General features: G+C 45.1%; 3 protein-coding genes across 10 annotated transcripts in view; 2 read left to right on the top strand and 1 right to left on the bottom strand.

The window, feature by feature from the left end:
• The window catches only part of LOC101478254 (uncharacterized), an 8,911-nt gene extending 1,024 nt beyond the window's left edge, over positions 1-7,887 (bottom strand). Inside the window, exons 1-7 of the mRNA XM_004538799.4 lie at positions 7,320-7,887; positions 4,211-4,542; positions 3,664-3,728; positions 3,423-3,580; positions 2,828-3,331; positions 915-2,401; positions 1-480 (exon numbers count right to left, since the gene is read on the bottom strand). The exon at positions 1-480 is cut by the window's left edge and continues 1,024 nt beyond it. Coding sequence (XP_004538856.1) covers positions 1-480; positions 915-2,401; positions 2,828-3,331; positions 3,423-3,580; positions 3,664-3,728; positions 4,211-4,542; positions 7,320-7,560 — 3,267 coding nt within the window. The 5' untranslated portion in view covers positions 7,561-7,887. The remainder of the gene's footprint in view (positions 481-914; positions 2,402-2,827; positions 3,332-3,422; positions 3,581-3,663; positions 3,729-4,210; positions 4,543-7,319) is intronic.
• Positions 7,888-7,957: 70 nt separating this feature from the next.
• On the top strand, positions 7,958-21,773 carry noctb (nocturnin b). Of its 8 annotated transcripts, none has more exons than XM_076885239.1 (6): positions 7,958-8,103; positions 9,198-9,362; positions 19,681-19,826; positions 19,920-20,091; positions 20,214-20,545; positions 20,650-21,773. In XM_076885239.1, the coding sequence occupies exons 3-6, from the start codon at positions 19,689-19,691 to the stop codon at positions 21,190-21,192; spliced, it is 1,185 nt and encodes a 394-aa protein (XP_076741354.1). In that variant the 5' UTR covers positions 7,958-8,103; positions 9,198-9,362; positions 19,681-19,688; the 3' UTR covers positions 21,193-21,773. The 8 variants fall into 8 exon arrangements, with proteins under 8 accessions (XP_076741354.1, XP_076741349.1, XP_076741352.1 ...); XM_076885234.1 differs by having other exon boundaries at positions 9,198-9,371; XM_076885237.1 differs by having other exon boundaries at positions 9,198-9,375.
• On the top strand, positions 9,391-12,353 carry ccdc175 (coiled-coil domain containing 175). The gene has a single exon (XM_004538807.3). It carries the CDS (start codon positions 9,916-9,918, stop codon positions 12,130-12,132), a length of 2,217 nt encoding a protein of 738 aa, XP_004538864.1. The 5' UTR covers positions 9,391-9,915; the 3' UTR covers positions 12,133-12,353.
• Positions 21,774-22,221: the final 448 nt, after the last annotated feature.

Here is a 22,221-nt window from a genome sequence, read left to right as displayed (position 1 = left end):
CACCGCGGGGGCAGCCAGGTAGGCCCGTGCCACTGTGGCCAGCAGTGGGAACTGCACCGTCTTCGTCCTCCACCACTGCAGGGGCTCCACGCCCAACGAGGCCCCTTTGTCAGCTCTGAAGACAGACATCTCCATATCGATAGACTCCTCCACAGAGCTCTGTCTGCTCCTGGGGGCGGAGCAGAACAGGTCTCCCAGCAGAAACTCCATACCTGACAGCCCACCCTGAGAGCCCGGGTCTCCTGGCTCGCTGTCCTCCACGTCGCTCTCATCATCTTCATCGAAAAGCTCTCTGAAGTTGATTGGGCGGGACTCTTTGAGGCGTTTACTCCTGCGCAAGAAGTCGCTCTCTGACTCTGGTGACCCGGGGGAGGGGCTTCTCTTCCTCTCGCTGTTCTTCTTACCTCGACTCCGCTTCTTGTCCTCCTTTGCAATCCTCACAGCCTCTTTCTTCAGCCAATCAAAAGTCTCCGTCCGGTCCTAGAAAACACCAGAAACCACAAATAAAAAAAAAACAAGAATGTAAACCTCTCTGTTGTATCAGAAACTTATCATAATGTGAAAATGTGTTGTGTTAGAGATCAACTGTGACTCCACCCTGAAACCCTCTAGCTATCCAACTCCAAATCCAAAGAAGTGAAAGACCTTTGTGTGGACAGATTTGTTTGCTTCCACTTTTTTATTTTATCTTTAACTTTTTGGTAAATCCTGTTTATTAAAGTCAATTTAATAATAAAAGGAAAACATGTTAGACATAAAAACAAATTGGAAGTTGGCAGTCGATACACTGCTATACAACGTGCCTGCTAAATGTCTCATTGAATATCAAAATTAGCCATCTTGATTTGATTTGTAGAGAGTGCTATAGCTGTTTTAAGGCACTCTTTTCCCTGCGTGCCAGCTTTCCGACTCACCTTCTCCTCCATGAAGCCCAGTCCGTGGAACTGGGGGTCGAGGGAGCACGCCATGCTCAGGACTCTGTTCACAGCAGGGCTGTCATAACAGTGTGCCAGGCTCCGCCTCATCATCCTCTTTACCTCCTTCAAGATGGACGACGAATCGCACGGCCGGGACACGAGGTGCCGTGAGAGCAAGCCGGTGAGGATAGGTTTGATGAGGGACAGTCGGGGGAACGCCTCCTTGGCGAGAGTCCGGCACGCCACGTCCAGAGGTTTGAGGACCGAGCAGAGCTCCTCCAGAACCTTCCATTCAGAGCGCAAAGACGTTACACCCGTAGAGGATGTGTTGGAGGTGGAATTGGCGTGGGAGCTGCCACTTGAACTGGACTCTGAAGCGCAATCTTCTTTGGACAAACCCTCGCCTTTTATTTCTTTAATTACACAGCAAAAGAGGCTTTTGTGTCTGATGAGCATGCTCAGTAAAGTGTAAAGGTTATTCCAGGTTGGCTGGCTGTGTGCCCACGACGCAAGTCTGGCACGCTCCTGTTTCGTCAGACTTTTGAGGAGGTTCTGGGTATGAGGCTGGTATGAGCATTTGTTCTGAGCAACTGGTAAGAACAGGGTGGAGAGAAAACCCTGGAACTGGCTGAGAGTTTTGGAGATGACGGGATGTGACATCACTTCCTCCACACAGTCTTGCACGGCTCTGAAAAAACAAGGAACAGACGGAAGTCCTTCACTACTGTCAGCATGCTCCGGCTCCCCGGGCGACACAGAGTCTTCCCTCTCTAGGAACGTTGTTGAGTTCGGATGGGAGGCGCTTCCTGCAACCTCTGCCCCCTTCTTGCTCTTTACTGGCTGTGTCCTCATCTTGTTCCTTATCTCACCTCCCAGCAACATCAGATTAGGCTGGGAGATTCCCCACTCGTGCGCCATCACCTTCACCTGGGCCTCCACCGTTCGGACGGCGTGCTCTTCCCCCCCGCTCTCTGTCAGCCGCTGGGTCGCCAAAGCAATGTTCTGAAAGCTAAAGCTACTGTCTACGTAGTGCGCCCAGAGCGTGAGGTACCTCTCAGTGTTTCCCTGCCAGTTGTGGAGCCAAACCTCTGCGCTCAATGTCACAAAGTAAGGAACTTCCTTCTGACTGCTGGAAGCTCGCCCACGTCTCCTGTGCTCGAACTCAATGGGAGCAGTGTAGTCCTTAACCTCCTCGCTCTCTCCGCTCTCACTTTTCCTCCTGAGCAGCCGAGCCAGGCTCGCCTTGCCTCGGGCGTGGTGGTCCGTCAGCAGACTCTCGAGCTGACAGGACAACGGCAGCTCCTTGTAATTAGGCAGCAGTGTGAGAATCAGCTTTCTGAAGCCTTCGCCTTCCACAAGAGATGGCGGCTGGAGGTCCACGATAAGAAAGTTGACGATAGCATCGGTCACTTGAGTGGACAGAACCAAGGGGAGAGTGCTGATGAGACCGCTGGTAAGTGTGAGCGGCTGAGAGCGTTGTTGACCTGTTTTTGTGAAAAAGCAGCTTTTAAATAGGAAATTAAAACAGAATTAAATTCCTTTCTGTTCTATAACAAACAAGAGTTAAGTAACTGCAACTGCATATTTGATAAAAGCAACAGTTTTCTAACTCACAGATTTTGCACAATAACAAAATACGTTGAGGAAAATAATCTTTTCTATGAATCCCACTGATTTAGGTGGGATCAAGTCAAAGTGTGGTCAAAATACAATCCCTACAAAATAGATAAGGACATGATTTAATACACCCATTCATCTGTCCAAGATGATGAATCCCCATAACTAAATGCTTTAATAACTTTGGGATGTTTATTAATGAAATTTCCCCCAGAGATTCTGCATCACTTACTCTTTCTTTTAACCTAATAACTTCTGGCACTGTGCATTGCAAACAGGAAGTAGAGAGTTACCCAGTGTGAGACTCCGGTCCTTGTCTTTCAGCTTGAAGTGGTGTTTGTTGGTCAGGTGGTTTTGGAGATCTGGCACTCCTCCCGCACAGCTCACGTGCTCCATGCACAGCTTGCACACAGCCGTGTTTCGGTCCAGAGGCCGACCGGTGGGGTCGGGCTCGAGTCCAAAGAAGTACCACGGGCTGTTCTGGATGGCGTTGGGGTTGCTCAGCAGTTTCTCAGTTCCAGGCAGAAAATCATACTTTTCTATCGTGTGAGGAGACGGGAAGGAGATGACAGAGGTGGAGACGAAGGAGGAGCCAGTGATCATGCTGCCTGGGTCGCTGACGGCGTCTGAGTTCGACATCGTCGTCACGTCGCTTATGACAGGCATGGGGCTCTGTGATTGGCTGTGATCTGACCAAAAGGAAGTGCTGCTCGGCTCCGGGAGGGTGACCAACTGAATGTCCTGCAGGAGGCGCAGAGCCGTCTCCTTGTCTCCAACTTCACATTTCACGTTGTCACCTGTACATCACCGACAAAGACAAATGTATCAGGCACCTTTACAGAGCTACCTTTCAGTCTGTACTGCATTAAAAACTGGGACAGAGCTCACCCATCCCCAGACCCAGAAGGGTGGCATAATCCTTGCCGATCCAGACCCGGAGCTCTGCTCCCTCTGAGATGGGCTGGGAAACCCTGTAGTAGATACGACGGTAAAACTGGAAAACGTCCAGGTTGTGCTCTTCCTCACTGCTGGTATATCTGACATACCTGAAACACACAACAAATGCGTGAAGTCTGCAACTACATCAGAAGATAAAAAATAAGCAAAAGGAACCATAAAAACTGCCCACCTCATCCAGTTCGATTTGTTTTCATCAGAAGCGTCCACGTAGATAAAAGCAGCATCGTCTCTGATCTAAAAACACAAAAAGCCCATCTTTGTGTTAACATATGGCCAATAGGAAACAACCCAAAGATTAAACTTTTAAAGCACAAAAAGGGATTCTTTACACACAGCTTTTGTCATTGTTGTTGGTTTTCTTCCCAGTCATTCTGCTAGAAGAACAACTTCTATCAAAATAAAATTATATCTTGTAATTCTTTATTTAAAGACAACAAAATATTTGCTTTATTTAAAGCAAAATACTTTGCTTTCCCTCTCAGTTTTCAGACTGCAACAGACTGATATGGGGTCCAATTCGCTGATCAATTTCCCATTTTACTTCCCGTTATGTAATTTACAGAAACCATTGTTGATTAAGAGCTGAGGCTATGCTGGAATCTGTCCATACGGCCTCTTAAATCAACACGGCTTATAATTTATAACAAAAAAACTAAACATCCAAAAACTGTCTACACGATGCTGTATGAACAAAAGTGATCGTTCGTTTTACTCACAGCCCAGGCATATTTGAGGTTGGCCGGCATCTGTCCCTTGCACACTTCTCCTACAAAGGGTCCAAACATGACACCCTGCTGAAGGTGGCACTTGGCGTACACCTTCATCTCCCCATTCTGCTCCTCGCCCAAAGATCCAGAAGCAGATAGTCCAGACCCGAGGTCCCCACAGAGGCACAGGCAGGAAGGCAGAGACAGCGCCGCCCGGGAGGGGCCGCTGTGGAGCCACGGGTCTCCGGGCGGCAACACCGCATCTGGGACATAGTTCTGGTTGGAAGTAGGCTGGAGCGAGGGAACATCCTCAAAGAACTCTTCATTGTTGAGATCCAAACCTGGAAAAAGAATATAATAGAGAAATAATGAAACAACAGAGATATTACTGAAAATTCAGGGTCGGGATTCATCTTCACGGAGCATAGTTCCACTTTCTTGGGTCGTTTTAAGCAACAGAATTCAGAAAGACAGGAAGCTGCTGTATTCAGATGAGGGGAATAATACAATACAGACAAACTTTAACGTCTGTATTACAGGCAGCCACCAGTGCTAGCCCGCCGTCTCCTAGCAGATGCACATATGATATGTTTATTGTACAAATTTGAAAAGAAAAGGTGATTTTCAGAAACGTTGACCTCTGACCTTCAAGTCAAAGTCGCTGGGATTTGAACTCGATATTTAATAGATGCACCCATGGTATCAATTTGAAAGTTTTACATTGCCTCATTCTCGAGTTATTGTATTGACAAACTTGCGTGTCCACACCACCCGCCCGCCCGCCGGGGTGACAGCAACGCTCCCAGCCACCAGGAAGAACACCAGTCACCATTAAATCTGTGTTCAGTACGTGAAGTGAGATCTTACCAATAATTTTGCAGATCAGGTCTACAAGTGGCTGATGGCTTTTATTTAATCTTTCCCCCTCCTTTTAATCACTTTTCATTTTGTTCTCTTTATTTGGATTTGATGATCTTCAGTCAGATCACACTGAGTGTTTTTTTGTCTTGTCTTTTCCCACCAGCCCATCCTGAAGCCTGCAGAGTAAAATAAGCCTGTAAAGGCACTAAAAAAGAAATGCTGTCACTGGTGGCTCTTGTAGCATCAGGGTCGATCATAACAGAAGCTTTAAGTTTAACTTTCGAGATGGTGTCTACTCAAACTATCATCACTGAAATAATGAAGCCACTGCACCGCTGCTGCAAAGACAGTGTGCTCACATGGACTTCTGACAGCAGTACCCACTTGTCAGGCCCTGCTGGGCTGTCTGAATCGCTCTGTGGTAATATCACGCTCTGCTGCTTACGGCTGCAGAGGAATGGGGTCAGGTGACTTAATAAAATTGTATTTGAGTGATTCCCCAAACCTCGGCGTATCTGTGCACGCTGTGAGCCCGGGGCCACGCAGATGGTGGACAGTACGACTGCTGTGATCGATTCTGGCTCGCATGATTGATGTTCACACATGTAGGCCAACACTGAGCCCATATAATTAAGTCCTGCAGGGAGAGTCTAGCCATAACCTCTGAGCTGATTAACTCTGAGACGGGATGCTCAGAGTTTCCAGTTGCACAACAGCTGATTGCAGTTCAATACACTCTGTGCGTGCTCACCCTGAGTTATGAAAGAAAGCCATCATCAGTTGGTAAAGCAACAAGAAAATGAAGAACAGAGCCTCCATTTTAATCTGACAGAGCAAGGACTACGAACAGGACCAGGACAGTTATCTTCAAAAACATGAGAGGCGAAGAGACTCCTTTTAGTCAGTGTTATCCAATAAGTTGTCTTTTACCTAGATCATTTTTTTTAAATAGATAAAACTGACAGGGGCAAAATACAGGTAAAGCTGAAGATAACATGTGGATCAAACCGATCTGCAACAGTTTAGTCATGCACCTCCAAAGCACTCTGCAACAGTCTTGAGCCAACAGTTTTTATATTGTGCTTCAAAGGAGGCAGATTGTGTAGTGAGTTACACATTCATCTATCAAGCAAGAGATCCCTGGTTTGAGCACAGGTGGAGACACAAATCCCTCTGGGGTTGCATCTGGCATCAAAATCTGCAAACTCGAATACCCAGAGCTACATGCTGTGTCAGTAAGAGGGCAGCTGAAAGAAAAAGGTCTGATGAAGTGATGAAACCAAGTTATAAAATGTTTGGATCAAATGTTTTCCAATATGTACAAAGGAGGTAAACAAGGGTATACGGGCATCTGTAAAACACAGTGGAGGCTCTATCATGGCTTGGGGCTGCATTTCACCCAGTGATGTCATAAAAGTACCATTGGATTTTGATCCATCATGCAATACCATCTAAAAAGCACCTGATTGTCATGCTGAAAAATAAAGCTGCTGTCAGTGATTCCCAAACAAAGTGCTGTAAAAGTATATCTGGATAGAAAAGAACATAGTGGAACACCTCACCAGAGCCTGAACCTTAACATTACTGAAACAGTGAGAGAGGGGTCTATTTTTATTAGTATTTTTTCCTCATATGGAGGGTTTTGTTTTGTTTTTAGAGGGGGCGGCTTAACACCTTTTAGAAAAATTGCTTGTGGGCAGTGGGAGTTACACGGAACACAAACCCAGTCTTTCTCAATGTGCATGAAACAGTGGTTATGGATACAAGCGGTTTATACCATGGCATCAACTGCGCATGTGTGACTGATAGCTATTCGTCATTTATTGCAGGACTTCCTGATGTAAAAAACACACCGCTGTGCATAGAGTATGGTACAGTTTATTCGGCGCGTACGGTATAAAAAAATGCACATTATCTGAGCCAAGTATCATCCGGTTGATGATCGATCTGTTGTTTAGAAAAGCTACCAGATTGTGAGTGTGCACAGGCGCAGTACTAAACACACCTTGTCTGCAAGTTAACTGTAAAAAAGCTGCATAGTAAAGCAGCGTCGGGGCTCAGGGACTATTTTTTTGTCACAGCACTAAAATGCAACTTTCAAGCAACCCCAGGTGAGCCATGTGAGCAGCCATGTCTGATCGGCTTTGCTGGGCTGGAGGCATGCAGGGTTCAGACATATGAGAAAATAAGTTAATGCATACTTTAAGATTCCACAAGTTTTCAATGAAGAAATTATTTTAGGTTAAAAAAAAATCACCTTGAGTGTCAAGTAAAGCTCCCGAGGTCGCGGAGGAAGTGGTCTCAAAGAAATCAGCACGATGTCGCCTTTTCAGGTGGCTTCTTAAATTAGTAGTATTTCCACCTTTTGCCAGCACTATTTTTCGGCACAGGCGACAAACGGCCTCACCGGTGTTCAAAGGTCGCCCCTTTTCATCCGCCTTTAAGCCAAAATACAGCCACACGATGGACTTGCTTCTGGGTTTACTGATAAGATCCATGTTTCTGTAGCTCTGCAGCCTGCAGCCCCGCTACCAGATCTGCGATGCATAGACAGGAAAACTACACCACCTGATTACATGCAACGCTCTTGTACCGCACAGATTCAGGTCAATGACGGCGAAAACCTTCTTTCTAAAAGTAAAAGCAGCAGATACCAATCAATATCTTAAAAGTTCCTGACTGCAGGCATGTGTACGACACGTGTTTTTAATAAATCACTTCCCTTCAAAGATGTGAAAAAAATCTCACAGCTCTCAGTTTGGTTTTAAAATGAGAAACCGGTCAAAGAGCGTCCACAGCTTTTGTTTAAACACACACAGAACTGCAGCCAGTGGGACCGCATGGCCTTCTACCTGCTCTATTTCTGGGCTTTTTACGTCTTTCTCTGTAGACTGACGACAGCACACTGCGACGGCCGAGTGTTGCCACATCTTGTTCTCAATACGCCGGCAAAAACACCGACTGCCTATAAAGATAAACACAGTCTCCACAAACCTCGGAAAAGGTTAAGGAGGAAAACAGCTATCAAAGCCAGCGTAAAGGTAAAATTGTGTGTGTGTGTAAAGCGGGCAGCTGCAAAAGGGTACCAAAAACCCAGGAGTCCTGAGGACCAGTGCTGCAGACATGGGCTGTGCTTGACCTGATGCTGTCCTACTACAGGATTTTTTTTCCTGATATTGCCATTGCATGCTACAAATTATCAAATGATTGTCACACATTAAAAAAAAAGAACTATCCATGTAATTTTATTTCATGTATTATGTTAGTACTTGTTAGATTCTGGAGCTTCTGATAAAAGGTAGACGTTTTATTTATATAGTGCCACAACAACAACAGTTGCCTCGTATGGTTAAGACCCTATAATAATACAGAGAAACCCCAACAATCAGATGACCACCTATGAGCAAGCACTTTGGCGACAGTAAGTAGGAAAAACTCCCTTTCAACAGGAAGAAACGTCCAGCAGAACCAGGCTCAGGGAGGGCCAGTCATCTGGTTGGGGCTGAGGGGAGGGAGACAGGACAAAAAAAACATGCTTTGGAAGAGAGTCAGAGATCAATAATAACTCATAATTATGTGCAGAGTGGTGTATAAACACACGGTGAGAGTAAAAGATTTTTTTAATGGTTTGTGCAGACGAGAAAAAAGCTGAAATATGCACAAAGTTTACATAGGAAAAAAAAGTTTTTCGCAAGATATTTCCTCTCACGCTATATTATGATGATGATGATGGTAGGAAGCACCATCACCTTGGTTCAAAATCGGCTATAAAGTGCTCAGCTAGGGTGAGATCTGGCGAAAGCTGCAGCATATTATTGACGGGTTGAAATAAAAACTGTTGTAGCTCACCAATGCCTTTATTGAAACCAGCTTTCTCTTGATTGGCTTATTTGAAAGCGGGTGGGTGGGGGTTTCCTGACATGACCGTATTAGGAATATTGACTGTCCTTGTAATCACACAGAGCTGGGAATAGAAAAACCCACAGAAACCAAGCACTTTGACAGGTTTGAAGCCTTGTGGATTACAAGGGTCAGCTACACTTTTTTTAATATGAATACCCATCATGACAACAGATCTATTTATCATCCATCCATCTATTTTCTTCCTCTCTCTCGCTCTGTGTGTGTGTGTTAGGCCCCATTAGGCATTTAATATTACTCGGGCTAAATGAGAGGCAGCAGAAACCCTACGTGAAACCGTAAAATCTGGCAACCCAGGCAGCTGTGGCCGGCCTCCCTGCCTGCGTTGGATGTTAGCTGTGGTCCTTCTGACTGAACCCAAACATCACCCCCAAATCGGGTACGCCAGGTAGGTAAGCACCATACCCCACTGCTGACAGTTGTAGCATTTAAATTTTGGGACCGGGGGCACACAGTATTTTTTCTATTCACGTTTCAAACACTGACTTCGCCAAACTTGCTTTGTTTTCCTGGGGCTATTTTCTGGCGGTTAGCACTTGGCTGATAGGTAGCTTCGAGCGTGCTGACGTCACCGGGTTGCCGTAGAGCTAGTAGCGATGGGGACACCGTTGCCCTGGCGACAGCGCTCATAAGTTATCGGCGATTGCTAGCTGCTGTATGAACTTTAACGCTGCAGAAAAGGCTTCAGGTGAAGGCTTTACTTAATAAAATGAATCAAACAAATATCGTGGGTTAAATAGCTTAGGATTTTGGACTGACTCCACCAGCCTTTTTTTTTTTTTTTTTTTTTTTTTTTAACAAGTAGCAGACAGGGGGGGTAGCTGTTACCCCGACGACAGCACACACAAGTCATCCGTGCCAGCGAGCATCTGTTTGAAACGCTCCGTATACGGCTCGGAGTGCCGCTAACACGCTCCAAAACGTAGTCACATATGGCTTCTTCACTGGTGCCCGACTTTTCATCGGTTATGGTGGTTCTGGAGCGTTTAAAGGAGCTGGACGAATACCTGAAAGAGGAGGAGGTACCGTTCGCACCTGAGGCCAGCCTCCACCTGATGGAGATAACGACTGCTGTCAGCGAGCTGGAGGCAGACAGGCGTGCTGCTCGTGAACACTTGGAAGTGGAAAGCATAGAAAACAGCAAACTGAGACACCAGATCAGCAACATGCGTGAACGAATGAGCAAGGAGATCATGGCTGATGTAGCAGCGGCGCGAGCATCAAATGCCGAGGAGATCCAGCAACTGTGCAAAGATCTCAGTGCAGTCTCTCAGCTCCAAGAAGAAGCTACGAAAATGCAGGAATCCCTTCTCAGCCAAAACAAGTCCCTGTACCTGGAGCGGGATCAGGCGAAGGCTAACCATGATACCATCATGGCTACTCTGAATGATCTACTTTCCCTAAAGTACAGCTCACAGATGCAGCTGAACATGACGTGGGAGAATATAGAGGAGCTGAAGTCCTGCATTGCCGGCGTCGAGCAGGACAGATTAACCCTGGAGCAGAACATGAAGCTGGAGAGACAAGCCTCCTCCGTGAAAAGAAATGACCTCTTGGAAGAGGTGAGCAATGTTGAGGAGCAGACAGAGCAGCAAAACCACCTGAACAGGAGTAGCAGAAGAGAGCTGGATAGCATTACCAACAAGAAAGACAAAGCCCAGGGACGGCTGGATGAGCTGATGGATGAGTTGGGTAAGGTCGAGAACAACATACACAGACTGAATGTGTCACGGCACCATCATGAGGAGCAGCTGGAAGGGGAAGTCCAAAAGCAACGGGAGCTGAGGCAACAGAGGGATCTGCTGAAGGAGGAACTGCATGAGTTGGAGGAAGCCTTCAGCCTCACTGTGCAGAACTTGCAAGAGGAAATCGTCACAATGGACAGTAAAATAAAGGAGGGCAGAGCATCAAAACAGCATTTAGAGGCAGCCCTGACTCAGGTCTGTGAGGTGTTCAAGCATCGGCACACTAAAGAGAACTTGGTCAGGGCTGAGCATCAGCAGATCTCCAAGCAGCTGGAGTGGTCCAGGCTGCAACTGGAGGAGCGTATTGCCTCCATCATAAAGCATGGCAGGGAGATCAAAGAGATGGAGAAGCAGGTCAAAGAGCTCAAGGAAACTGATGTAATTAACAAGCGTCTCGTTGAGAGGAATCAGGAAGAGCTACGCAGCAATATGGATGCAGGAGAAAAGAATGTGGGCTGGCTTCAGGAGGAGAAAGAGCAACTCCTGCAGCTCCTGAAGGAGGCAAAGAGGAAACAGGAGGAGCATATTGAGAAAATGACATCTGACATTAGTAGTACCCAGAGAAGATATGAGGAGCTGCTTCAAAAAAAAGAAGCGCTCCTGAGGCAGGAGCCCAAGACCACTGATGCCAGCCTCCTGATGAGGCATGTGACCCGGTCCAAGGAGGAGTACGAAAGAATCGAGAGCCGGCAGAGCCAGGAGTTACAGCAGCTCACCACTGACGTCGACAAGGTTGCTCAGAGTGTTAAGGAGAAGCAGAGGGAGGTGGAGGAGAAGGAAAAGATTCTGAAGAAGGTGGAGGCCGAGTGGAGCGATGAGCAGAACAGGCACCACAGGCTGGAAGAGCTTCTCAATGAGCTGAGGAAGAGGAGGAGTGAGATGGAGCTTTCAATTCAGGCACTGAAGGAGAAAACCAGTGAACTCCTTCAGCCCAAAGAGGAAATGAAGGCTGAGCTGGAGGGGCTGCAAACGTGCCACATCAACACGCTCCACAGACAGGCATCTGAGCTGAGAGCCGTGGAGGTGGGCATCTACGACTGTGGTGTGAAACTGGAGCAAGTCACCATGGAGAACAGCAGGCTGCAGTTCCATATCAGTCAGATGACGGAGGACATCGAAACAGCCAAACTGGAGACGCACAAATACTGGCAGGAGGCTCAGAAGTTCAGGCAAGACACAGAGGCATTATGGGAAAGCTTACAGCAAGCCTGGGCGGAGGATTTAATGTTAACCCAGGACCACGAGAGCAGTGAAGGCGTCCTGTTCATGTCGATTAGTTCTCTGCTTGACCATCTGAAGAATCGGAAACAGCAGTTAGGAAACATTAGCACGCTCCTTCACCAACAAATGCTCGACTTCAGCAAACGACTGGGAGACAAGACCACAGCGAAACTATGCAGCTGACTTTATCCAGGATGACAAGTGGACTGACTTCAGGATGTCAGCCTGCTGTCTGTGCACAGGCAACGTTTGAGCCTGATATTAACCTGTAATGTGGACAAAAAAAAAGTTTGGTATAAGATGAAGATAATTTGAAATACTTTTTTGTTGTGGTTGGTTCACTTTGTTTCTTGACACAATTATCTGAAAAATGTTACCAGAGGTGGTGCTCGGTCCAATTTAAAACTGAACTTATGGAGCTGATGAATTTTTGAAAGTAGTTTTTGTTTGCGAGATGGGCATAATTGCACTTCTCATGCACTTTCACAAATACAAATCATTTCCTGTGTGACTCCTACCAGCAGATGGCAGAATAGATCTGGCTTTTCCTCAGCGTGACCTTTCCCCGCAGTTACAGGGTCAAACACACACCCACTTGTACTTCCTCTCAACAAAAACATGCACACACATGTATCCAGAGGCACGTACTCAGAGGGCTAAATACTGGTTTACTAAGACGGAACGAAAAACAAGGCTGCAGCTGCCAAAAAGTCAGTTTTAAGAGGAAGTCGTCATTTTATTCCAGTGAAGAAGGTAAGTCTCCAAAAAGCCCAGAAGTAAACTTTACTTTGACCTAAGGTATCTGTAGCTTTGTGCTTTGGCTGGACCTTCGTTTATATTTAGACAGTTTTGTTCATGTTTTTAATATCTTTGTCTCTAAATGAATCTGCTTATCTCGTGTTCAGGATTCTGTGTGTGGTGTATCTGATGCCACAATACAAGCTGTTCTTTTCTGAGATATTGCTTCACAAACGGTAGATTTCATCACTACCTCAAACTGTTGTTGTCGAAAGTTAATCCTTTTTTTAACGATTGGCTTCAGCTGAAGGACACACACGGCTCAAATGTAATGTTATCAGTCATAACAAGATGTACAAAGACACAAATGCTGATGTTCTCATCTTACATTTAAGATATTTTATCGTTACTAAGGCAGGAGTGCTAAATTCAGTTTCACTAAAGGCCGTGTTTGTTAACATGTTTAAATACATGTCGTACCTTTCTCAATGTAATTTGGTCCACATTAAACTTCGTTTAACCAAAAGGATTAAGAAAAGAAAACCAGGGTAACTGACAGGGAGCTTCCAACAGCTCAAAGGATGATCCTGAATTTGACAGACACTCATAGTTTTGTATCCTGATGTAAGAGCAAAACCAGAGATTTCTGACTTTGCTCTTACCCAGCCTCTTTCATAGCCCAGAACATGCCAGCTCAGTAGTTGGAAAACAGAGCAAGCTAATAAGAGATCTCTGGTCACGTAGTTTCCCCGTAACTCACAGCCGAGCCTTCTGCCAAAAAAACCGCTGCAACTCTGAGAATGGAGTCTAGGAAATGCTGTGCTGCAGCTAAACGTCTCACCTCAATTCAACAAATGGCCAAAGTCTCAATTTCCTGCCTGAACATCTAAATGTTGACACAATTGACCCAAATGTAAACAAAAAATGTTTCTGGGCTGTGACCACACGGCTCACTAAAGGCCCTCATTCCACCTCCATGCAATCTGTTTGTGACAGTTAGACCATAAGCATGCACATGAGCAAGCTGGAGGTTGTTTTGCAGGCCTCTGGGAATTCTCTTCCTCCGTCTTCTCATCCCTCTGCTGGGCTGAAGCCCTGCTAAGCTATTGTCCAACTCTCCTTGTGTTACTGCCCGTCTCTTGGCCTCTCCTGTGCTGAGAGACTCTGCAAGCCTGGTTGTGATAGCATGTGTGGATGTGCCATACCAGGGGACCTCCGATCCATTCAGACTACCTGTGTAACCTGAATGGATCGGAGGTACCGTTTCATGCTATCAGGAAGTGAAGAGGACAGGGCTGAGGAGAGAGTGATGGTCTGTGGTCACCAGCTGAACCACTCCCTACAGTAATTGGGGTTGTCTCGGTGTCTCTCCAGCACCTGTTGTACTTTGTGAATCCAAAACAATGGCTCATGTTCCCTAACCTCTGGATATATCCATGAAATTTAAACTGACTTTGTGTTGATTTTTTTTTTTTTCTAGAAAACTATAGTTTTCTAGATAATGCAATTTAAAAATGGCCCCTCATGAAATGATACTAGAAAAATGTATAAAAATACCCATGAGAGAAAGCTTAAAGCGTAGTTCAGAGTGGCTTAGTGTAACACAGAGAGTTAAAAAGAGATAAAAATGTTTCTCAGCTGGATAGACGTTAAAGCCTGCAGCAAAGTTATGTCTACGACACAAACTGTCAAACTGAAACGCATACAGACTGCTTTCATTTTAGCTTCTTTTTAAGACGCTCTTACCGTGTAAGACAAACTACTGGTGGGTGTAGGCAGCTAAAAACATTCTTCTCGTTATATTTAACTGACCGTGCATGTGGTTTTGATGAAGCACCTTTCTGTTATCTTAAGGTAAAAATAATGGGAAAAAACTATTTATTAGTGAGGGCCTGTCAGACACATCCTTCAGTGGAATCCCCATCACTGGCCCAGACAGATCTAACAAGTTTTTATTGGCCCCGGACCATCAGACTCTGTTATGTTGAACCTTTCAAATGTTTCCTAATTTAACTTAAAAGCAGCAGTGGTGCGTTCACATCACAAGATCACACACGTAGTTAAAGCTGTTTCAGCTCCTCTAAAAGGCACAAACTCATAAAATCCCCCTCACAGAAATCTGACAAGGCAGCTGCCCTCAATATGGAAATGTCAATACACCACCAGAGGATCCAGTGACAACTCTCTGGCCCCTCCCTCCTGCCAACACTCGTGCACTTAGTCACAGTTACATAGATTTACTACAGGTCGTCTACAGGATGTGAGTCATCCTGACCACACAGCGGCGTGCACGTGAATGCTCAGTGATCTTGATGTTCGTGATTCTGCTACAGTTAAAAATGACTTCCTCTTTGTTAAAATCAGCTGTGATAAGCTTAAGGTATGGGTTGTGCATGGTCAGCGTGCAGGTGTGAGTCATCCTCTAAAATTAGATGTTTTGTTGTTATTGATAAACTACGACAAATGTGGTTTTGTGGGCTCACAGAACATCTGATGTGGTGTAGACAGCTACCAACTCGGAAGAATTTCTACTAGAAAAGAAGCATGATGATTTTAATGTGCACCGAGCTCCTGCTTCTATAAACAGCTGCTCTGTAACAATGCAGCAGCCACACAGTAGCAAAGATTCCACAGAAAAGTAACAGAGTGAATAAAATGTAGTTTGGAAAAATAACAAACAATAAATCTATTAAAAAAATCAATAAAAGATCTGTACATCCGGTGTTTACAATTTGCAAAGTACAGACGTTAGGTAACTATAGGTTACTATCCCTGCAAATCCCCGTCCTTTATATTATATTTGACTTTAAACTGAGTTATGTTTGGACATGTGTTAATTCCACACAATTTTACACCACATGTGGATATAGAAACTTCAGCTAGTACTCTGAAACTGTCCATCCTCAGATTTAATGTAGCCCGACCGATTTCTACAAGATTCAAACTTTTTTTTTTTTTCAAATTTTTTTGATTATTAAAAAAAAATGTGTTCATGTGTGCTCAGTATAATTTGGTTCCATGTGTTTACACAGTCATTTTCCAGCACCGGTGTTTATCTGTTTGCGTTTAATTTGAGGTGTTTCAAAATACTAGATCTGGTTCTTCCAGCTAAATTGCCGTCGTTCTAATGATTCTGTCGGATTTGTTTTTCCACTTTTCACCTAATTGCCTTTAGATGTTGATATGTTCTTAATGCTTTTGCACAGAAATATAAAATATACACCTGGTGTTCTGCATTATAGTTATTACCATCATCTGCCTGCAGACTGGTCGTTTTATTAGTTGCAGCTGCCTGATGCAGTCCGGTGCAGATGCACTGCCATAGGTGCAGCTTTTCTTTCTATGCATTTGGCAGGTTGGAAAAATACAGGCTGCCACATAAAAAGTATCTAGAGACATTATATAAAGAGAAAACATTTGAAACCAGATTTATGTACCGATAAAAGTTCAGCTGATGCAGGTGAACAGCAGCAAAAATAGATCTACTTTTACTATTGAATATCTAGATGAATGCACAATTACAATTTGCAAAGTAAAGGCATTAGGTAAAGGTAAGAAGTGGACCAAACCACTGTGAGGTAGATGAGGGGGAGTCTGTCTCTCAAAATTGAATGAGTTGCTTTCTATCTGTTATTTTAGCTGAAAACTTTCTCTGTAGGTAATGTTATTTAATATTATATCATTAAATACTTACAGTGATGCAAAAAGGTGAGCCAGAACTCCTTAATCCCCCTCCCCCCTTTTTCCTTGGTGTGCCATTGCCAACCCCAGAGCTGCGCTTTTGCCCCAGCCCTGATCACTTGGTACCTTGCAGGGAGTGTCAGAAATATGTGGAGTATTTCTCTCTTTTCTTTTATAAACATATTAACAGTCCCAAGCCTGCAGCGTTGGAGCAAGTCTGCCAATGATGTCCTTTCTTCATTTTCTATGCTCACCATTCGTCCCGACAGAATAGTTTTAAACAGATATTGGTCTTCTTGCTGCACGCGTCCTTTAAGGTGACCCAAGTATAAGATCAGAAGTGATCGTAGATATGAGAAATGAATACTGTCCCAGGGGAGTTTTATTTTTCCATGTCCAAAAAAATATTTGAGCATTTGACTGTTTTTGATTTCGAACATGTAAAAATAAATAAAATAGAATACATGGAAAACAGAAAAGCAAAGTAAAAAAATAAACTGCTTTTCCACTAACATCTCGAGATACCCCACACTTTACATGCTCGAAAAGTAGTAGGATGAATTAATAATTTACAAATCAGAGTTCATTGATATATATATATAATTGTTTATTTGTAGTGCTACGAGAGACATTATATAAAGAATCGACCTGGCGCTCGGTGAACCAGTCAGTCGAACTCTGATAAATATCTGAAACACCGTGACGGCGGGTGTGTCGCCCTGCACTTAAACAGCCCAACAACAGAGAATTAATTGTAGAGGATCCATCGTGATCAGGTCTGCGTAACGAATAGAATGTCTCTATTGTTACTGTAACATCCAAATAAGTGAACTCTCAACAGTGAAAAGATCACTTAACAGTCACTCCAGATTACTCCATTCTCTCAAATTGCACAAAGCACATTGAAATGGACATTGCAGCATTTAGTGCTTGTACAATAACTGCTCACACAGACAGAAAGCCCCTAGAAACAGCATAGAAAAAAGGAGCTTGTGTGAATGGGTGAATGAAGCAAGTTGTGTAAAGCAGTCCATTTATAAGAACCAGTCTATTTACCAGATAAACCAGTGAATGTTATCTCGTGTAAGATCTGTAAATGCTTCAGCAGCCTGTTATTGTTTGTGTCAAAAAAGTTGATTGACAGGTTGGAAAACTACAGCATGTGTGGAAAAAAACTGTCATAGCACTGCTGAATGGTTAATTATAGTCGTGTGTGTGTGTGCGTGTGCGCTGCTGTTACAACAGCCAAAATGAGGAAGTTGTTACCATACGTTCACACGCTGTGCTCTCACAGAGTGATTAGAAACTATTAACACAGTGTACTCGGGTGATAGGTGTTATGGTGTATCAGCGAGGATGAGTGCGGGTTATCGTGTTTTTGTGCACCTCTATATTTAGTCGAGGGCCAAGTCGCTAGAGTAAATCTGTCAGTCATATCAGCCACTCAACAGGTTTGCCCCGCGCTCTCTCTCTCTCTCTTTGACTTTGTCGCTCTCTCCCTCCTCTCTCTGTCTCTCTGTCTCTCTGTCTGGCACATGACCTCTAATGCTCCATATGGTCCGCTGACGTCTGCGCTTCATAATTCCTCTTCCTCTCTCTCTCTCTGAGGCTTTATATGCAACAGTGACAAGTCATAGTTATTTCCACACACAGACCGCACATCTGTCACTGTCTCCTGACACACTGCAGACGTTTAGCCTCCCGAGCGGACAGGCAGCACATCTGTTAGGTAGCATTAAAAAGAGCCATTAAGGACATTTAACTAAGGAGTACCGTGGACATTGCAGAGGAGCATAATGGAGACTCTGGGTAAGAAGAAGCTTTTTCTTTTGGGTGTTTTGGTCGTCAGTAGCTCTTAATTTAGTCTCGCAAAGTCTTATTAGAGAGGATGGAGTTTTTGGACATGTGGTTTTTGCTACGTACAAAAAAAACTGTGGGGTTTAATTTAGTCAGCCTTGAAATAAATTTGTTTAAGCATATTTGGCACATTTCTGTTCAGTAAGTAAACACAGAGTCTTTGCTTTACGCTTCTATGTGAAAAGTTACGTGGTCACCACTCCAAGAAAAGGACCCTGGCCTTGCTGTGTGACTGAATTAAAGCATTATTGTTACATATTAATAAATAATATACTAATATAAATTTTAACAGAATGAAGATGCTTGTTTAAACGTGCTGCTGTTCTCCGTCTGTTTCACGCGAGACTGCACGGATCCTAAACATCCAGCTCCTTTTATAGTCACGTAGTTCTGGTCTCGGAGAGCTGAGAGGAAAAGTTGGATGTCAGAATTTTTATGTCGGAGCAGAGGTCAATCTGATCTCTGCAGCACATTTTTTGTCCGATTTAAGGAACTTGGAGTGCGCGTTACAGAGAGGAGTGCATTACTTCGCCTGTTAATTCTCCTTGGAATGCTGAAGCATAACAGCTTTTTTTGCTTTGGTCTTGCTGAAAGTCAAAACATTTAGAGATGCAAGATTATTGCTTTTTGTGCTTAGTTTGCACCTCTTTCAGTGTCTCTCGGTACAACATCTGCCCAATCTGAACCACTTTGGTTTCTGAAGTTGTAGCATATAGATGCTGTTACACACTCGTGGAGCAGGCGGTGTGGCACACTGATTTTTATCAGCAGGGTGTGGCTTCTGCTACCTGTAATTCATAACTAAAAGTTGTTTTCTGTGTTTAACATTTTTGGGGGGAAGCTTTTGTCACTTTTATACAAATTTTTGTCAACTTGGATATCTGCACTTCAACTTCTCTCCTCTGCTCTCTGTTTCACCGGTGAAACCCAAACAGCTCCTCTGAGAATCTGTCCCCAGCTCCACGTTTGTTTTCTTAGGTTTTCTGCGTGTGAAACACTGAGTCACTGCATTGACTGCTTGTTTTGCTCAAGCATAGAAACGTGCTAACAAGGTACAAAGCCTTCTTTGGAAGGGGTGTTTTACTCTGAGTTTGTTAGCTGACTGTTTAATCCAGCTCAGTCTCTGACACACACTGGGAAGCGCACGTGTTATTTTTAGGTTTAATGAGTTTGGTCACGTGTAAGCCGACAGATGCTGCTGAAGCAGAACAAAAGGCTGAGTTGCAGCTGTCACTTTGGGGGTTTGTTTCATCTGGACTGCTGACGCTGTGATGGCTTGGTCCTTACACGACAACCTGAGCTGAAGCTCAACAAACGCTGGGAAAGAACAGATTATTCTTTCCATAAAAGTACAGATGTGTGTGTTACCTTCAGTTTATACGTCATGTTAGAAAGGTGGATGTGTCTCCATCCTATCACATGCTTCACTGTCGCTTTGATTTTCCTCCTCACCAGTGTATCCGATGGGTGGAGGGGCCACGAAGCTGTACAACGCTCTGACTCAGCCCCTCAGCAGCACCAGCTCTCTTCTCCCCTTCCCTTCTTCACACCTGAACCCCCAGCTACCTGCATTCACAAAGCTGGATCCAGATTTCTGCCCGGTAGGTTTTCTTCTTTTTCTTTTGTCTTCAGACTTTTTCTTTTGAATATTTTCATCTAAATATTAAGTGTTGTCTCTCCTTCTGTCGATGGAGCAGGAGGGGTCCTCTCCATGTCCCCCTGATCCAGAGGAGCTGCTTCGTCAGTGCGAGGAGGCCCTCACGGACCGACCACCTCGCTTCGACAGGAAATTTGTTCACATCGGTGATGGAGACGGCGCCCCCAGCAGTGTCATCAGGGTGATGCAATGGAACATCCTGGCTCAAGGTAGAGTGCACTCAGGGAAATTTAATATTCACACTTTCTGAGTCTGTTTTGGTGGAACACAAAACACATGGTGGATAATGTTGTTACTGAAGTCTGGTCTCCCACTTCCTCCTGTCCTGCAGCTCTGGGCGAAGGACTCGACAATTTTGTCATGTGTCCTTTGGAGGCCCTCAGCTGGTCCCGCAGGAAGTACCTCATCATGGAGGAAGTCCTCACCTACCGCCCCCACATCGTGTGCATGCAGGAAGTCGACCACTACTACGACACCTTGCAGCCGGTGCTGGCAGGTTTGGGTTACAGCAGCCACTTCTGCCCCAAGCCGTGGTCTCCGTGCCTGGGCGTTGAGGGCAACAACGGCCCTGACGGCTGCGCGCTGTTCTACGACGAGTCGCGCTTCGAGCTCCTCGACAGCGTCAACATACGACTCTCTGCCATGAGGATTCCAACCAATCAGGTGGGGAAAAAAATAAATTTTGTCAGGTGTAGTATTTCTGGAGCTTTAGCCTTTCTGGGAAAAATAAAACTACAACACTCTAACTCGCTGCTCTCTGATCGCAGGTTGCCATAGTGACCACGCTGCGCTGTCGGATCACGGGTAAATGCGTGTGCGTGGCCGTGACCCATCTGAAGGCTCGTTCTGGCTGGGAGTGGCTCCGCAGCACTCAGGGGTCAGACCTCCTTTGGCATCTCCAGAATGTGGTCCAGAAGCAGCCCGGCGCCCCCGCCGCCGACATACCTCTGCTCATATGCGGGGATTTCAACGCAGTCCCAAATGAGGAGGTGTATCGGCGCTTCGCCACATCGCCTTTCGGCTTGGACTCGGCTTACAAGAAACTCAGCCGGGACGGTTTGACGGAGCCGGAGTACACAACGTGGAAGATTCGGCCCACGGGGGAGTGCTGCAGTACTCTGGACTACATCTGGTACACCAAGGACACGCTGAGAGTGGATGCCGTCTTGGACATGCCCACCGAGGAGGAGATCGGGCCAAACAGACTTCCGTCCTTTAGTTATCCGTCCGACCACCTCTCTCTGGTTTGTGACTTCAGCTTCAAGGAGGAGGAGTGGGAAGGAAACAACAAACCGGCACACCGGAAGTGATGACGCTGTGGAGTTGAGGTTAGCGCTTCCTCCTTCTCGCTTTATTGTGTGACCAGGAGGTCACATGTGAGTGATAAAGACAGTGTGCCAAAACATGGCCAAGACTTTAATGGGACACAGTGTACCTCTGCAGCACGAGATATTCCAGCTGCAGGTGTGCTCTACCTGTCATCAGACTGCACACACGTACTTTAAGAACTCTGTGCTTCATGCTGCTGATGCACTACAGGACAGACATGGTCTGAGTATCACACATATGAGGTGGAATCAGGTTTTTCACCTCTTAGCATCCTGCAGGCCACTCAGGGTAGAGTGTTTCCCACTCTGGATCTGTCACCAATGACCTGATGGATGTTAAGAGATTAAAATGATGAGTGAATTTTTCTATTTGTATTAAAAAATAAAAAAGGGCACGACAGAGTCTGGAAATGCATCGGACATCGTCTGCTGTCTTCTTTTCTGGCGACAACACATATCTGTGCCAAGACCTTATGTTCATGCACCTTTTTTTTTATTTTTTGAAATTTTGATGAATGCAGATAAATTAAAAACTAATAAAGATAAATGGTTGCTTGACAGTAGCCGATAGTTTTGTGACTTGATGTTGGTTCCTTCTTAAGCTCTCCACACCACAGACAGTAGTAAAGAAGGGCGCAGCCACGGTGACGTCACACACTGACCCAGGAGCTGAGCGTCTTTGCTGTCGTCATTTTGGCGTTTGGTAACCGAATGTGACGAGCCTGCGTATAGCCCTCCATTCTGACTCACAAAATAGACTTAATGCTTTGTTCAGTATTAGTACATGGCCATTCTGCAGTATTGTGTGGTCTATGATCTTTAGCCATAGTCACCTTCGTATCTGATGTAGATGAACTACTGAACTACCTTTAGGGAACTACTGGAAACTGTGTGCCAGTTTTGGTTGCTTAGCTCATGATCACATAAGATGAACTGAAACTAGTAGCTTGTCAGCTGAGGGTGTGTTTTAAAAAAAACAACAATCATCTGATTTCACAGAGCTTTAGTTCC

This window comes from Maylandia zebra, linkage group LG6 (genome assembly GCF_041146795.1).
Source record: "Maylandia zebra isolate NMK-2024a linkage group LG6, Mzebra_GT3a, whole genome shotgun sequence".
Classification (NCBI taxonomy): Eukaryota; Metazoa; Chordata; class Actinopteri; order Cichliformes; family Cichlidae; genus Maylandia; species Maylandia zebra.
This window is presented reverse-complemented; position numbering and strand designations above follow the sequence as displayed.